Source organism: Euleptes europaea, chromosome 6, assembly GCF_029931775.1.
Source record: "Euleptes europaea isolate rEulEur1 chromosome 6, rEulEur1.hap1, whole genome shotgun sequence".
In the NCBI taxonomy this organism is placed as follows: Eukaryota; Metazoa; Chordata; class Lepidosauria; order Squamata; family Sphaerodactylidae; genus Euleptes; species Euleptes europaea.
Window position 1 is genome coordinate 56,678,648 of NC_079317.1, and position 16,021 is coordinate 56,694,668.

The 16,021-nt window shown below is 42.8% G+C and overlaps 1 protein-coding gene across 4 annotated transcripts in view; it reads left to right on the forward strand.

Moving 5' to 3' along the window:
- The first annotated feature begins 8,263 nt into the window (after positions 1 to 8,263).
- ACTN1 (actinin alpha 1) overlaps positions 8,264 to 16,021 on the forward strand; it is a 96,839-nt gene continuing 89,081 nt past the window's right edge. For all 4 annotated transcript variants that reach the window (XM_056851410.1, XM_056851408.1, XM_056851409.1 and 1 more), the window contains exon 1: positions 8,264 to 8,382. In XM_056851410.1, coding sequence (XP_056707388.1) covers positions 8,278 to 8,382 — 105 coding nt within the window. In that variant the 5' untranslated portion in view covers positions 8,264 to 8,277. The remainder of the gene's footprint in view (positions 8,383 to 16,021) is intronic.

Genomic DNA, 16,021 nt, shown 5'->3' on the forward strand with positions numbered 1-16,021 from the left:
TTTTGGCATTCCATCCATGGTCCCTCCTTCTTAACCAATGTCTTACGTTTTGTATGTATTTTTACTGTTTAATATTTTTTTTTAATTTGTTTAAAAGCTGTTTTAATGAGATATTTGGGATATGGGTTTATTTTAATTGTCTTATAATGTATTTTATCATGTATGTTTTAAATTGTTAGCCGCCTTGGCAGCCTTTATAAGAGCAGAAAGACGATATAAATTTTATACATAAATAAATAGAATGGAAGTTACCTAAATCCTGATTAGTTAAGCTTTAAAATAAACTTTGACAGGAACAATTTTAAAAAATCCAATCTTCTTAGATTTGAGGAACAACTCTTCTAGGGCAGTAGCTCTGAAATTCAGCCTACAGCAATGTATATTGTCACGGGAGATGTAATGTACCAATACAAGGCTGCTATACAATAAAATTAAACTATCAAGTAGTTTTCATAAGTCTGCTTGATGTACAGTGGTATAATTCTGGCAACAAATCCGTGTTTGAAATAGAGACTCATCTGATTTATGGCCATTGAGCTTCCCCAAAGACTGAAATAACTACATACAAATTCTAATCTGACCATTTTAATGTAGAAGAAATAAATTACCATTCAGCTTTTATTCCAAGGCTGATGCCACTGTAAAGTCATTACTTTTGTAGCACTGAAGGAAGATTCATTCTAACAGTTGTACTTTTACTATACAAAGTACTTTACAGTTCTTACTGATCTTCACAAAATATGTACACTCTAAAGCTAAAAGATAAACCAAATTGGTGCAGTGTCCTGGCTACAGAGTATGAACACCCCCATTCTTGTCCCAACCATGAACTCATGAAGTAACTGTTGGCATTATTCTCTCAACCACTAATTACAATACAAAGATAATAACACTAGCTTACTATATAGGGCTGTTGTGGGGATTATGGGTATATTGTATTTAAGATTGTTTAAGTAATTTATATTGCTGATCAAAATTCTTACATTTAAGAGTATCTTGTGATTCTAATTCTGTCATGCCCGAGTCCAACTGTATTTGCCAGTCCATAATGGCTTTCATTATGATCAAATATTAAAATATGTGAGAGAGTTGTTTTATTTTTTCTCTCTCTCTGATTGAAAATCTACAACTCTCTCCAAAACATTCTTTCAGATGTTGGTCTGCAGTCCTTTATTCAGGATGAAGCACGCTGTTATAAAGAACTATGGAACGGACTCTTAAAAACAGCTCACAGCTGTGACCAATTTATTTCTGATTCAAGTATTTACTTGACTTCTAACATTGCTGTCACAAATGCCAAAATATAGTTACTTGCTGATAGTTCACATCGAGAAAACACATGATAAATAGAATACATATGAACACAACCTGTAAGGAAATCAAAAGAACACTATTAAATTACCAACCTACAGTTTTTTACATATAGCTGCATTAGCTTACTTTCTCCCACCTGAAAGGAAAACAAAACACATCATTAGTGACTTTGTCCTGCACAGCTGAAATCATGTCAACCCAAAAAAATAAGAGATAGAAAACTGACTCCCTTAGGACTGGTAATTTCTTGCTCAGGAACAGGTATGCATGTATGGAGCAATTTGGATCTCATCTGGATAAATGGTGGACCTGAAGTTCCTTGACCACTGATGTTTCCCACAACTAAGTACAAATGAGAGATCAGCTGGCTGTGTGTGTTCTGTAGCTTTTTCTACATCATGAAAAAGTTGTGTTCCTATAAATTAACACATCCCTTTCCCTTCAGCCAAGGAGGATTTAAGGTGGATAGTTTTATCCAATCAGTTGTTTTTATACGTAATCTTCCTGCCCACCCCCAAGAGCAAATAATCAATTTTCACAACTATCTTCAGTTCTGTATTGAGCTAAGTGAACCAAAGAAAAATGTGTGGCACAAATGTTCTGTATTTTATCCAACAGTGAAAATTACTTTGTATACAAGTCCTCCTTTCTACAAAGTGAAATCATCTGGGTCACACAGCGATACAACTTGTGGGGGAGAGTTTTACACTGGTTTTACATTGGGGGTTACTGCACATTGTATTCCCAGCGATGTATTAAGAGTTTGAAAATGTTGTAAAAAACATCGCTTTAAAAGGGTTTTTGGATACCACGGCTTATAAATGGTTGGAAGACATCTTCACAGCTAAAGGGGCCAAACAAAGTGCAAAGAGTATTTTTTATAACATTTTCAAACTCTTAATACACTGCTGGGAATACAAGTGCGGTAACCCCCATTGTAACATTTTAACTGTGATGTGAAAACCATCTTGAGACACAAGGAAAGGTGAGATATAAATATTTTAATTAATAAACTGTATTTCCATGATCTACTTACTTAGTGTGTCCTCTTTTTTCTGCAAAGAACTCACAGCATTCTCACAACAACCTTGTGAGATATGTTAAGTTGAAGCTGTACAGATACATGCATTGAAACAGAGGTCACTGTGGATGGAGATGTTACTGGCCATTACCGCACTAGGTATTCCCAGCGATGTTTCAAGAAAATTGGAAAGAAAATTCCAAGACCACGGTTACACAGCCTGGATAACCTACAAGAACTGATGTTTCAAGAGTTTGGAAATGTTGTAAAAAAATCTGTTCGCACTTTCAATGTTTTCCCACCAATTTATTAAGGGTTTGAAATTGTTGTAAAAAATGGTGTTCGCACTTACTTTGGCCCCTTCAGCTGTGAAGACGTCTTCCAACCGTTTATTGGCCGTGGTATCCAAAAACCCTTTACAAGCGGTGTATTGGTTTGCTCCATTTTAGTGACGTCACTAATGACCCTCAAGTCTGGTGAGAAGCCCTCCCGCCCTCCCCACCCCCCGCCCTCCCCATCCCCCGCCCCCTCCATGCAACGTTTCGGAAATCCTTGAATACCGTGCTGGAGTAGAAAAGTGCGGTAGGGAACACATCGGAAACGATTTATTATATAACGTTGTCCAAAAATGCCCTAGAAGGCTGAGTGCGGTAACCCCCACTGTCTGTAACAGTGAGTCTGGCCTCCCGCATCAGAATTAACACACCTATTTACCAGTGATTCCAAGACCGATTGAGTCATCTGTTTTGAACTGTACACATATTTTAGCCATGCTGACTACCTTTTACATATTTTTAAGTGTTGCATATATATTTGATCAAATATATGTTGTAATATTCCCCTTGCATTTTTCAAAAGGAAGGAAAAATCATTTTAAACAAATTGCAGAATTGCGCCTGGGATTGGGCACGTGTGGATTATGGCATACCAACCGCCAGACAATCTGGTGTGCTTTGCTAGCTTCTGTTACAAACGGGCAGATCTGTTTTTAAAAACCCCTTTGAGCTTGATGCTGGAAAGGAATAGATATATTTGAAGAGGAGGCGGTGAATATGCTTTTGTATAATGTACAGTTGTATACAACACCAGAGAGAGAGAGAGTAACTGGGCCAAGATCATCTTGTGAATGTCATAGCTGAGTACAGATTTGAACGAAAGATTCCCCAATCGTAGTCTGGTGTTCTGTATGCTACACTATCCTAGTGCATAGGAGGCAAATATGGCCTAGGGAGGCAAATAGATGAGGCAAAATAGTACAGATTCCTAAAGTAGGCTTGCATCTACCTGCTCTCAGGCTCATTCTGTAGTTTTCCTGTTGCTTCCTTTGCAGAGTTACAGCCTTCTAAGCCCATTGACTTCAACAGACTTAGAAGGATGTAACTGTTTAGGATTGCACTGTTAGGCAGTAACCTCATAAGTAGTAGAGCCCCTAAAAATCCTCTAAGGGGATTAGTGAAAACTAATACAGGCCTTGTTAGCTGAGATAATATCTTGCATGTACATTTTATTTGTGGGTGGCGGGCATTCTCTTAGGATTTTGTTTCAGCCATGTATCCCTCTTTCTATCTCATCAGTTGTCACTGACAGTCTACTTGCTATCTGCATGCTTAGTATCTTTGACCTCCTTGGTTACTTGTATGTCTAAAAGCTGCTGGCGTTGTGTCACCGTGACACATTTCATCACTGAAACAAACAATTTACACTGATAAAATGTGAAGCTGAGACTGCATAGCTGCAGCTACTTGTCAAAACTGGAAACAAGGCACCATGTAACATTTGGGAAATGTACCCTGTTCCTTAAACTGGACCTTTTCCTAAAGAAACACAAAACCAAGGAGGAACATCAGCAGTTACCCAACAACTGTATCCTGTTTTTGGGAGCAAGGTCGTATAACCATTGCTTTCATAATTTATCTCTGAGATATCCTGAACATAGTTTCAGGTGGGTAGGCATGTTGTACTGCAGTAGAATGGCAAGATTCAAGTCCAGTAGCACCTCAGAAACCACCTCAATTTCCAAGACATATGTTTTCAAGAGTCAAAGCTCCCTTTGACTCTGACCAAGGGACCTTGGTTCCCTCACCCCTATGTAACTGGTGATCAGAGTTGGCCTACTGGTAAGGAGCATGAAATATGAGGTTCACATCTCAGTTCAGCCACAAACTGTCAGTATGGCCTTAAGCAAGTCCTGCCTTTAAGGGTGCCACTCAACAGAAAGGTGGGGTTTAAATGCATTAAAGACCTAAATAAAAAGTCTGAATGCTTGAGGTTTGCATACTGTAGCGCAAAAGACTTGTACCTCATACAGAGAAATTAGTCTTGCGTGTATACTGTTCCAGAGGGGGAGCTGTGTTGGTCTGTTGCAGCAAAAATAAGCAGGAGTCTAGCATCATCTTAAAAGTTTTATAAACAACATTTTATTCCAACATAAGTTTTCATGGGCCAGAGCACATGTCTTCAGATGCTGTGAGTGGATCTTTCCTATGCAGTCTGTGTAGAAATCCATAGAAACGCAGTCTGAGTAGAAATCTATAGAAACTGGAATAATAGTTTGTCTGTTGTCACTGGAGTCTTGTTTGTATTTGCAGGTATACAAACATATGTGGCAGCTCTAGCAGGAGGCAGCCCGGCTGATGTCAGGGAAGAGGATAGAAGAGAAGAGAATTGAAAATGTTCAGGAATGCCCTTCCAGTATTAGTTATATATGAACATTTGAAAAATGCAACTACAAAAGCAGGTAATGTAAAAACTACAGCTTGGCAAACTAGGAAGGGATGAAAGAAATCAGTATGATATACAGGGCCCTTAAATGTTTTACATCAGGCATGGAGGGAAGAATTGCTATAGAACAATGAATTATGTTCTGTATGATATACAGGGCCTTTAAATGTTTTACATCAGGCATGGAGGGAAGAATTGCTATAGAACAATGAATTATGTTCTGATGTGGCAGTAATCTGTGGTTCCAGGGCTTCCGGGGCAGACTGACGTTGTTCACCGTACAATAATGATTTGCCCAGACATCTTCATTCCTGAAATAAAAAGTCAAACTGGTGCCACTGTGTTTCAGGGAAGCGTCTTATTAAACAAATATCAACCTAGATAGATGGAATCACATTCTATCTGTATCTGAAGAAGTGAGCTGTGGCTCACGAAAGCTCCTACCCTGCTAGAAATTTTGTTAGTCTTTAAGCTGCTACTGGACTCTTGCTCTTTTCTACTGCTAGTGACCAACTAACACGGCTGCCCATTGTGAAATACCAACCCAGTGACACAAAGAGATGGATACTGGAGGCAAGGAAAATGGCTAGGGACGAGTAGCTGTTTCCCATTCCATTACTGGCTCTGTCTAACTTGGGGAGACTCTACAATTAATTTGAGATGAGGCACATGCAGTTTGCAGTGCTTTTCAATTCATATCTCTTCCCCCTGTACTTACAGATGTCTATGCACATTCATAAAAACACCACAGAAAAATCTCAAGGAGTTATTTGGCTGAGACTGTGAGCTAAAAATAATTTAAATCAGTGAATAATAAAATTCTTTCACATTTGAACTCCAGACCGTTGCACAGCAAGGCATGATTCACCACATTCAGGAAACAACAATACAGCAACCCACTCATAGCACCATTCAAAGCAGAGTTACACCCTTGAGACCACCGACTTCAATGGAGTTAGGAGGTAGAAAAGAGCAAGAGTCCAGTAGCAGCTTAAAAACTAACAAAATTTCTGACAGGGTATGAGCTTTCCTGGGCCACAGCTCACTTCTTCAGATACAGCTAGAACGAACGTGACTCCATCTATCACTAAGCAGAGAGGAGTGAATTAGACACACAATGGCAATGTAAATGTCTAAAGCAAGTAAATGACATTAGCAGGCATGTTTGGATTAGATGTGATATGCAAAGGGGTAGCAGGCGTGGAGAAATTAGCATTGGTAATGAGACAGGAATCCCAGATCTCTACTAAATCCAGGAGAATGTATCATCTTGAGCTTCATTATTAGTTGTAATTCAGTTAGAAGGTGTAACTCTGTTTAAGATTGTACTGTCAATGAACTTATTCCAAGTGTTCTGAGGATTTATTTATTCACTGCATTTATGGTTCGCTTTCTCACTGGGACTCAAGATGGATAAGTGTAAACTGATGCAATCAATAGGAGGTAATAGGACTAGGATTACAGAAATCTGAAACCTAGATTTAGACATTATATGTTAAACAATGCAGACAATACTATTACAGAAGTAGAAAACAATGCAGTGAGAGCATGATAATACATACAGCAAACTGATAACACATAGGATACACAGTGGCATAGTACATAGTCCTGTTCTCTTTTGAAAAGCTCCTCCTGGAACCATTCCATTATAATACTGCAAGTGTCAAATAAATGAATCATGAAGCTTTCAACTTATTCTCAAATATTTCCATATTAATTTCAGTATGCCACACACCTGAACTTTAGTTTGAATTTGCTTCAAAATGAGTAATTGTTGAACTGGAGCTTTCCTGAAAGCACTAAATTTGCATATTATAGGTACGTAAAACAAGGAACAGGAAAATAAAACAAGAAACTTAAGCAGGATTCCTGGAAAGATGGGTTATAATGTTCCAAATAAATAAATATCACATGAAATAAAGCACGGCACCATATTACATTAAAAATCATTTCAAAGTTCTTAGGCACTTACAGTTTTCCAAGCCAAACACTAAGAAATTTATCATACCCTATTTCCCTTGCTCTTCTTTTCCTAAATTATTCCGAAGAAATTAGGGGGGTTAGTGTTAAGTGGTAATTTTCTGTGGAGAATATTGTCATGGAGAGCAGATTTATTAACTGGTACGAGCCATGATAGGTAAGAGAACTTCCTTGGTCTAAGCCAGCTATTTCTAAAGTACCCCAAAAAATGGGAATGGGGGTGACGGTGGGAAACTGCCTTCATGCTCTGCTGGAAAGCTTTGAGCAGAGCTTTCCTATGGGTTAATGTTGGAGTACTCTGGCCTGCTCCACCACCATTTTTAATGCGTCTCAAGTGTTTCAGAGTTGGGAACGTATTAACTTTTTAAAAGTGAAAAATTTAGAGCTCATGAAAGAAAAGTATTATTTAAAAGTATACCTCAAATAGTCTGTTTGAACATTTGTAGGAATGGGATTTCAGTGGTGTGTAAAAACACATGTAACAAACACTACATTTTGCAAACAGTATTGCTACTAGTTGCATTTACAATCTGGCAGTTTGTTGAATGCCTTCGCTTTTTGTTTGGTTTTTAAATCACAGGCTGGTTTTTTGCAGAACTGCCAGGTGGAAACGTCTATAGATACCACACTAAAATTCCCTGTCCCTGAAAGTGAGGGGGGGACAGGCGAATCTACATTGTAGCACGTTTGCCGTCAAGTTTATACTTAGTCTAAGAGACCAGATGAGTGAAAGTTCATACTCGAATGAACGAAAACGACTCTTCCCCTACTACTACTCGCAGTGTTTTTAAGAGCATTGTTGTCCCTCTCAAAGCTTTCCGCTGCTACAGTAAAACCACTCCAACTATAGAGAGACGTCACCACGCCAATGCCATAAAGCCGATGCAATTTAGACGTCACATGTATAAATTGTGGGGGGGGGTCTTAAATCAACCTATAAGAGCAGCTGCGAGTTGCGATTGGCATTCGAGAGTCTCAATGGGAGCCTCGGCAGCCCTCGAAAATGAACTTTGGGCAACTCTGCTTAGCCAATGGGGCCACGCCGGAGGCAGGGCTGCTTCCTCCTTGCCCCTGTGTCCCCTCCTCCCTCGGTGTGTGCAAAGCTTAGGTTGCTCTCTGGCAGAGGGAGCCGCCTTCTCTTCTGCTGCGTGCTCGAGCAGGGCGCCTCTCATCCGGGGAGGGGGAAGTATCAGGAAAGCAGCCACCAAAGGACGCCAAGCACACACCGACGCCTCGCAAAGATGGATCATTACGACTCTCAGCAAACCAACGATTACATGCAGCCAGAGGACGACTGGGACAGGGATCTGCTTTTGGATCCAGCCTGGGAAAAGCAGCAGAGAAAGGTAACCTGGCTCTCACCTCCTTCCAACTCCAGGAGTGGGAACGTGTTGCCCGGAGGCTGCAGAAAACTCCCATTCAATGAGGCGTTTAACAGCTTGGAGGGGCGGAGTGGGGGGATGCATCTCGCTGGACGCCGTGGACGAGATTGGCGCGCGCGCTTGGTGGGATCGGCGCGTGTCTCGCCTTTGCCCGTGGTTGCCGGTTTCACTCCACCCCGCCGGGCTGCCGATCTCGGGGCGTTACAGCCGCTGCGAGGGTTGCTGGTCGCCGCGCTGGTTTCCTGTAGGAAGCCCCGGATCGCTGCCTGCATGGCGCTCTCGTGGGTGTCTCTCGCACTTCAGCGCTTTCCGTCTGTGTCAGGGAGGGATGTGCGATGGCAACCCTCGACCAAACCCGGCCACGGATCAGCAACCTCATGCCACCAATGCTGATTCTATGACCTGAGGCAGATGATGAGAGGGAGGGCATCTTGGCCATCTTCTGGGCATGGAGTAGGGGTCGCTGGGGGTGTGTGGGGGAGGTAGTTATGAATTAGGCAGTAGGTGACCCTGGTGGTCCCTTCCAACTCTATGATTTGCTATCCCCCCATGTGGCAGCAATTAATGTCACGCGTGGACAGCGGCGCCTGTCTTGGTGTGCCCTGTATTTATTTATTTAGAATATTTCTGCCTCTTCAGAATCCTGCTGGAGCCTGTTTCCAGTTAAAATACACAGTACGAAAACAAGCCATTAGACGTAAGCAGCGTAAAAATTGCCCCCAAAACAGCAGAGCATTAAAAAGCTGATAAAACTCCCAATTAAAAGCCTATGTAAAAAAGATGTGTTGTAGCTTGGTGCCTAAAAGAAAGTAAAGCAAGCCTCAGAGGAGAAGACATTTCAGAGGCAAGGTGCCACCACCGAAAATGCCCTGTCTCTAGTTGCCACAGCCTCGCTTTTGAAAGGCAGGGGCGCCGAGTCCAGGCCTTGGATGGCAGATCTTAACTGGCAGCCTGGACAGTGTGGCAGGAGGCAGCCCTGTATAGAATGTCATCACAAACTCAGGTTTAAAATAGTCTGGGAAGGCTGGTTTCGCATTGATGTATTGGCTAATGAGTGACAGCGTGCGTTTAGGAATTGGCTGCTTTATGAGACCCTGGCTTGTTGGCAGCCTTCTAAGGGAAAAAAAGCAACCTTTTAATTTGTGAAATGGTGGCATTGGGGTTGCTGAAGAAGGGAGCGGAGGTGACGTGCAATGGAGGGGGGGGGGAGAGATTGCTGAAATAACGCGGTTTGTGATGAAAGCGTGGTGCGAGGTAAAGAAGCGGAGCCCTTTGCGTTGCTCAGTCCGGCAGCCACGAAGTTGCTCTCTCTCCTCTCCCACCACCACCTCCTCCTGCTGCTGCTCTGAAGCAACAGATGTTTTCCCTAGCAGCGCCGGGAGACAGGCTGGCTCTGCTGCCCTCCTCGGCGTTTCGCAACGCAACCGGCAATAGCAGCCTTCCTGGAGGGGCTCTTCTAAGAGGGAAGTGGCCGCCGTTTGCACGCCCTGCTGCCGCCTGGCTTGCATGAAGGGCCGCCTCTCGCGCCCTGCAGGGGAAAGTGAACTGGCCCTTTCACGCAGCCCAAGTCACGCCCTTTCAGCCCACTTTCACTGCACCTTAACGATCATCTGCAAGTGGGTTTTGCCGGTCCACGCAGTAAAATCCACCTTCAGAGTGCCCTGAAAGTGCATCATTTGGGCTGCGTGGAAGTGCCCGTGCTGTGCCTGCCTGCTACAAGGGGCCATGCTCAGCTGCAGCGGCGCAGCTCCCCGCCACGGAAACCGTATGGCGCAGGGAACAGTGGCGGGTCTGAGGCAGCAAAAAAAGGCAGCAAAGTTTAGTGTCGCGCGCGAGAAAGCCCACTGGCCGCCGCCGCCGCCCGCCTCTTCGGCCAGTTTCATTACGAAGCCCGCCCATTCCTTGCAGCACGGTGAGAGGCCGCAGCCCGCCGCCTCCCGCTGCCCTCTCGGTCTGGCAAGAGGACCGACCCAGTAGTTTCGCGGGCGGGGGGGGGGTTGGTGAGGGGAAAGCCACGTCCCCCCCGTCGCCAGCCCACAAATATCTCCTCCGCGGCGGGATGGCGCTCGCTACAGTTTTGAATGGTGCGGTTGGAGGGCCGGCCTCGAGCGAGACTCATGTCCAAAAATGGTAACATTCGTCCCATTTTTTCAATGGCAGGGGGCGGGGGTGGGGCGCTCGGAGGCGTCCGAGCTTCTTCGGCCCCGCCCCCCTCCGGTAACCAGAGGCATCCTGTATTAGCTCACTCTGGAATCCGGAGCCCTGAAACGTTTCCCTTCGGCCCTTTTTTATCCGACCAGAGAGCAGAATGGGGGGGGGAGGAGAGGGGCGAACGGCTGGGCAAAGTTGTCTCCTAGCAGGGGTGGCGCCTGGAGGGTCAAGGGAGAGGAGGGCTCCTGTAAAGCGAGGAGCTTGGTATCCGCCTGGCCATCTGAGAGGACTTTGGGGAGTGGGGCTGGCTGGAGGGTGAAAGCAATGGCTTTATCGCAGTATTTTGGAGGGTGCTTTCATGGCCAAAGTCCCCCCGGATGAAAGAGGGAATTTTCTGTTGCAAGAACCTTTCCAATTAGAGAGAACTCATTTGTTCCCCTTGCCTAGTTTTGAAAGGACCTAGGCATCCTTCAAATGGCGGTGTTTGCTGTACATGGCGGTGAAGTTAATTAAAGGACTCCTGTCCGTCAGTGTCCTGCACCTCAGCTTGGAAAGACTTCATAAGAGACAATAAGGGCAGGAGGAATAAAGCCATGGAAACGGAGGTGCTTGCTGGAGAGTGGCGTTTGTGGTGAGGGACCTTGGCAAGAGAACAAAAAGGAGGAGGCTCATCATTTAATTCCCAGCCCATGTGGTGAAAATGTTAAACTGCTGGCCATGAGATCGAGTGGCAGTAGCTTCTGACAGACGCAGTTTTTCTTTTGAATTTACTGCTGATCAGCCCTTTAAAAAAAAAATGTTAGCAGCTGGCGCTCCATTCTCATTTGTCCTTTTTGGATATGCTGATTTGTAAACCTTGCTTGTACGGTAAAATGAGAAATTCCGTGGACCAAGGCCTGTGAGTAGAAAGGGATTTTCTTCCTGGTTTCTTTAAAATGATTTCACAGTTTTTTTGGACAATTTTGGACACATGTAGCAGACTTAATATAACACCAGCCTACAACAATAAAATTTCTTCAAAAATCAGTTGTCATACTGTTATAATTGCAAGAGAAAATATTCAGTTCAGTTAAAAGTGTCTTAAGATATTTGCCTGAGCATTAATATAGGGGTTCATTTACATATACAGTGTGTGTGCTATAAAACACAGCAGTGATAGACTTCTGGGTCTATTCTAGAACTGAATTCTAGAGCACTGAGGCCTCCCGCAAAAAGACCCTGTCAAATTAACCTGCCACAGTGAGTGAATCCTGACTCCACGTAGAGCTTCCATTCTAGTGATGGGCATTCAACTCATGGGTTGAGTGAGCTTGTTTTAAATCAAGTCATATTGAATTTTTCAAGGTTTGGAGCCAGTTTAGAAAACTTACTGAGATTTGTATCTCACCTTTACCTTAATATCCATGGTATATAACAGCATTTTATTCTCCTGTTCTTTCCCAGGGTAGCCTTATGAGATGAGTCATTGTTCTCGTTTTCTTTTACCTATGGGGAACTGAGAGACTACCTACTTTGAGGGCTACCTAATATGTCCATGGCTGAGCTGGGATCTGAATGACAGACTGGCAATTTCGTTACTGACACTGTCCTTTGAAATTCCTCTGCAGTTGGACCAGTGTGGCCTGGAATGCTGTCTGATGTTTTTCTATAAGTAAATGTTATTCACACTGTGGAACACTGGCAACTTCTGTATTTGTGCAAGGGGTGAAAATCATTCTTTATCTTATTGGGAATAATCAGCTTATAGACAGTCAAAGGTCAGGGTTCCCAAGTTGTAGGTATGCACACGTGGACCATTTTATGGAAGGGAGAAGTGTTTAAATGAGTCTCAACAAATGTTTTCAGGCTAGAGATATAGTGAATGGGAAGGGAAAAGGTAGGACCCAGGGAGAGATGTCATGTGTGAAGAAGTTGGCCAGGGGGCATTGAAGTAGTGTGTGTGTTCAGAAGATGGGCAGGTGGGGAAGAAGTGTAGGATATGGTGGATTTGGGAGAACAGAAGGCATAGCAAGTTTAGAAGAAGAGGCGTAATTTCATAATGCTTAGGAAACACTGCAGTAACTTTAAAAGGGGAGATGTGGCAGAAGACCTGTACTAAAACCTAAAGGAGATAGATCATGCAATTCCTACATTTTTTATGGGACTCCTCTCCTTCTAGTGCATAGTTTTGTGGTATTTAGCACGCATATGGTCTGACTGTATTTAGTCCCTTTTGTTGTATTGATCCTCTTTCTACAAAGTATGCAGAGAAAAACTGACTGAACTACTTCTTCTTGAATGGTTTTAAAGGGCCTTGAGATGTATATTTTAGCTTTTTTCCAGGAGTAGAGGCACTTTACACACACACGCACAAGCCTTGGATTCCTTGCATCTTTTCCTCCACCTCTTCTCTTTCTTAAACAACCATGTAGTGTATAAAGAGCTGTGCAGTTCTCTTAAGGATCCTGAGAAATAGGAGCTCTAAAGTCTCAGTGTGACCCTGCTTACTACTTGGGGGGGGGGGGGAATTGGTGGTATTTGGATGTGAGGCTTTTTATGTGTTGAGTCTTGTTGGTAGGTCTTTAAAGAAATTTGCAAAAGCTCATTGTCACATTGATATTAATTTGAAAAAGGGAGAGAAGACTAATGAACAGAACTAATTATCATTTTAATAAACATTTGTAAACTATATTTTCATGGGAAGGGCTTATGTTAGAGATTAATGCACTTTTTGTTTGAAATATCAAACTATTTTGGACATTTCTACTGGCTCAGTTGCTTCCTGGCCATTTTCCAACTCTTTCCCCACCTCTCAGTCCCAAGTAAACACTATACTATTAAAGAAACATGTAGATCTTTAACACACTAACCTGCTGTTTTTGGTTGTTAACATAATGAAATTTGGGATGAGTCCTGTTCTAATATAATTGTATTGTGTTGCAGGCAGACCAAATCTCCTGTTTGTAAAATAGTTGGCTCTTAGCTATACATCTGTGGTAGGTATATGTTTAACCAAAACACTGTACAGCAATCATTGTGGAACCAGCTAGGTTTTTCAAACTCAAAGTAACCAGGATTGCCAAACAAACCTGCTTAAAAAGAGAAAATAACTCTATAAAGTGTCTCTAAAAGTGGGTCATAGAGAGCTCATTGAGGACCAAAGTAATGTAAGTTGTGAAGAAATATGGATTCCCTGAGTGTCTGTGACTACACAGGGGAACCTTTTCACTAAAAAATAAAATGCTTAGAGTCTTACAGACCACTCTGCATGAATAATATAACATGAGCCGTTTTAATACACAGCACCCTACATGGCATCTTGATGTACCAGGTAGATACTGTACAGTGTTGTTCATTTCTGTAAAGATACCAAGAACAGAAGGAAATTACTTTAGAATAAAGGGAATTTCTTGTGATACACCTTGCAGGTGTGGGAGGCGTTCCTGTTTTTGCATAGGTAGATGAGTGTCTCTTGCATTACTAATTCATACAGCCTAGACATATGCCCTGCAGAGCTGTTTTCTAGAGTTTTAGGTTTCATGGGGTGTGTCAGAGTCAGTCTAATTTACACAGGATATTGAGTGAAAGAAATTGTTGAAGCGTCTCCTATCCCATACTCTCTTTAGATTGGTATAGAGAAGATAGCTTTGCAGGAAAAAGGTCTTTCATGCCCTGTTTGTGAGCATCCAGCTGGCCACTGTTGTAAGGAACCAAAATGCTGAACTAGGCAGGTCTTACAGGCATTCTAACTATGACTTGATTAGTCATCAGTTTAAGTTGTGGGAAATTATGTATACTTAAGATTCTACCAGCTAAACTCCATGGACTTTTCCATAGCATAAACATTGTTCTTTGCCATAACTATTGGCCCTTGCTTCTGGAAAACTTGGGTGTTTAGGTGAGGACCTAAAGAGCTGCTTTCATTCGTGTAAGGGGCTCACATTAGTCCAGTTTCTCCCCTCCCTACCTATAACAAGCAAGTTGCTGTACATCTTTCATACCTTTCTGAGCTGATTGTCTCAGTGAATTAATATTTCTGTCCCCAAAAAGCTCCATTTCAGAGCGTCCCTTGATGTTTAGTACAAGTCATTCCCCATTTCCTCCTCCACCTCTTCCTTTGAGACACACTGATGTGTGGATAAACAAGTCATTACGGATACTATATACCATGCTACGACTAGCATGGCTCTTTTAAAAAGCAAAATGCCTGAGTCAACTCAAACTTTGAAACCGCCAAGCTTGTCTAATATTGCATTGCCAATGATATCCATTCTTTGTTAATTTTACGAAACAATCTTTAGAGATGGAAATTTTTCTGCAAAAGAAAGCGCTGGAAAATTTCTTACCCCATATATCTGATTACACCTCTGTCTTACATGTGCTGAAAACATTTTCCACCTCTACAGACAGGTTTCCCTTCTGCCTCACAACGAAAGGAAAATCCAATTTTTCTCATATCACTCCGGCAAGTTCTCCTTGAATGCAGCCCTAGTGTATCAGAGCTCTGTTCTCCCACCTCCAGTTTAAGGAGGTGGGACTCGGAGAACAAAGGTGGAACCTTTAGAAGATAATGAGCAGCTTGCTGTTCAGTCAGCAGCCATCCACCACAATGAACCAGCCTGCCTTCAGTACACTATCCCTCCCTCATGGAACAATAATGTGCGTGCGCGGGTGTGGCTGTCTCCCTCAGGGGCAATCTGAGAACAAACCTTCCCTTGCCTTCTTATTCAAGTGGGCCTTTTCTTCTCTGCAGCCTGAAAAACCCACCCTTTTTTGTTTACTTGGATCCCCATCTGTGTGAAAGCATGACATTTATAGAGATCCACACACTTGTGCATTCAGTTTTACTTCATTTTTCTTTTTTGCCCATTTAAAATATGTTGGTTTGGTGAGCCAAATACTCTGTATACAAAGCTGCCGGTGTGTAAATTCATCAGAGATTATGTTGCATTGTAGATGAGGGTCCTAGGCTATGGCGTAGACTGATGCGTGTCTGTTTGGTGAGCTCATGTATTAAAAGTAGGCCTCCTCTTCCAAGTCCCACACACTGTCAGCTAAGCCCCAGCAGCATTAAGCAGTATTAATTGCTGTCTTGGGAGTACAGATCCGCATAATCTAAAGAGAAGGGCTTAACATAGAGACAGCCACTACATCTGTGTCTTCTACTAGAGCATGGTACTGAATATCTGGTGGTCAGTTAATAGTGTTACACTGTTGTGTTAACAATATTAAAGCAACTCCAACCACAGCAGTACACCCACCACAGAATCCAAGGAAAGTCCACAATTGCTTTACTGACCTGACTGTACTCAAACAATTCTGCTAAAATCTATAGAGGAATAACACTGGCCACCATGAAAGAACATTGCTACTGCTTTATTAGCAGCACTTAACCCAGGGATGTCCAACTTCTATGGCATTACATATATCTATGCATCTGTATGGAGGGAAGGTGGCAAGGTATAACCAAGAT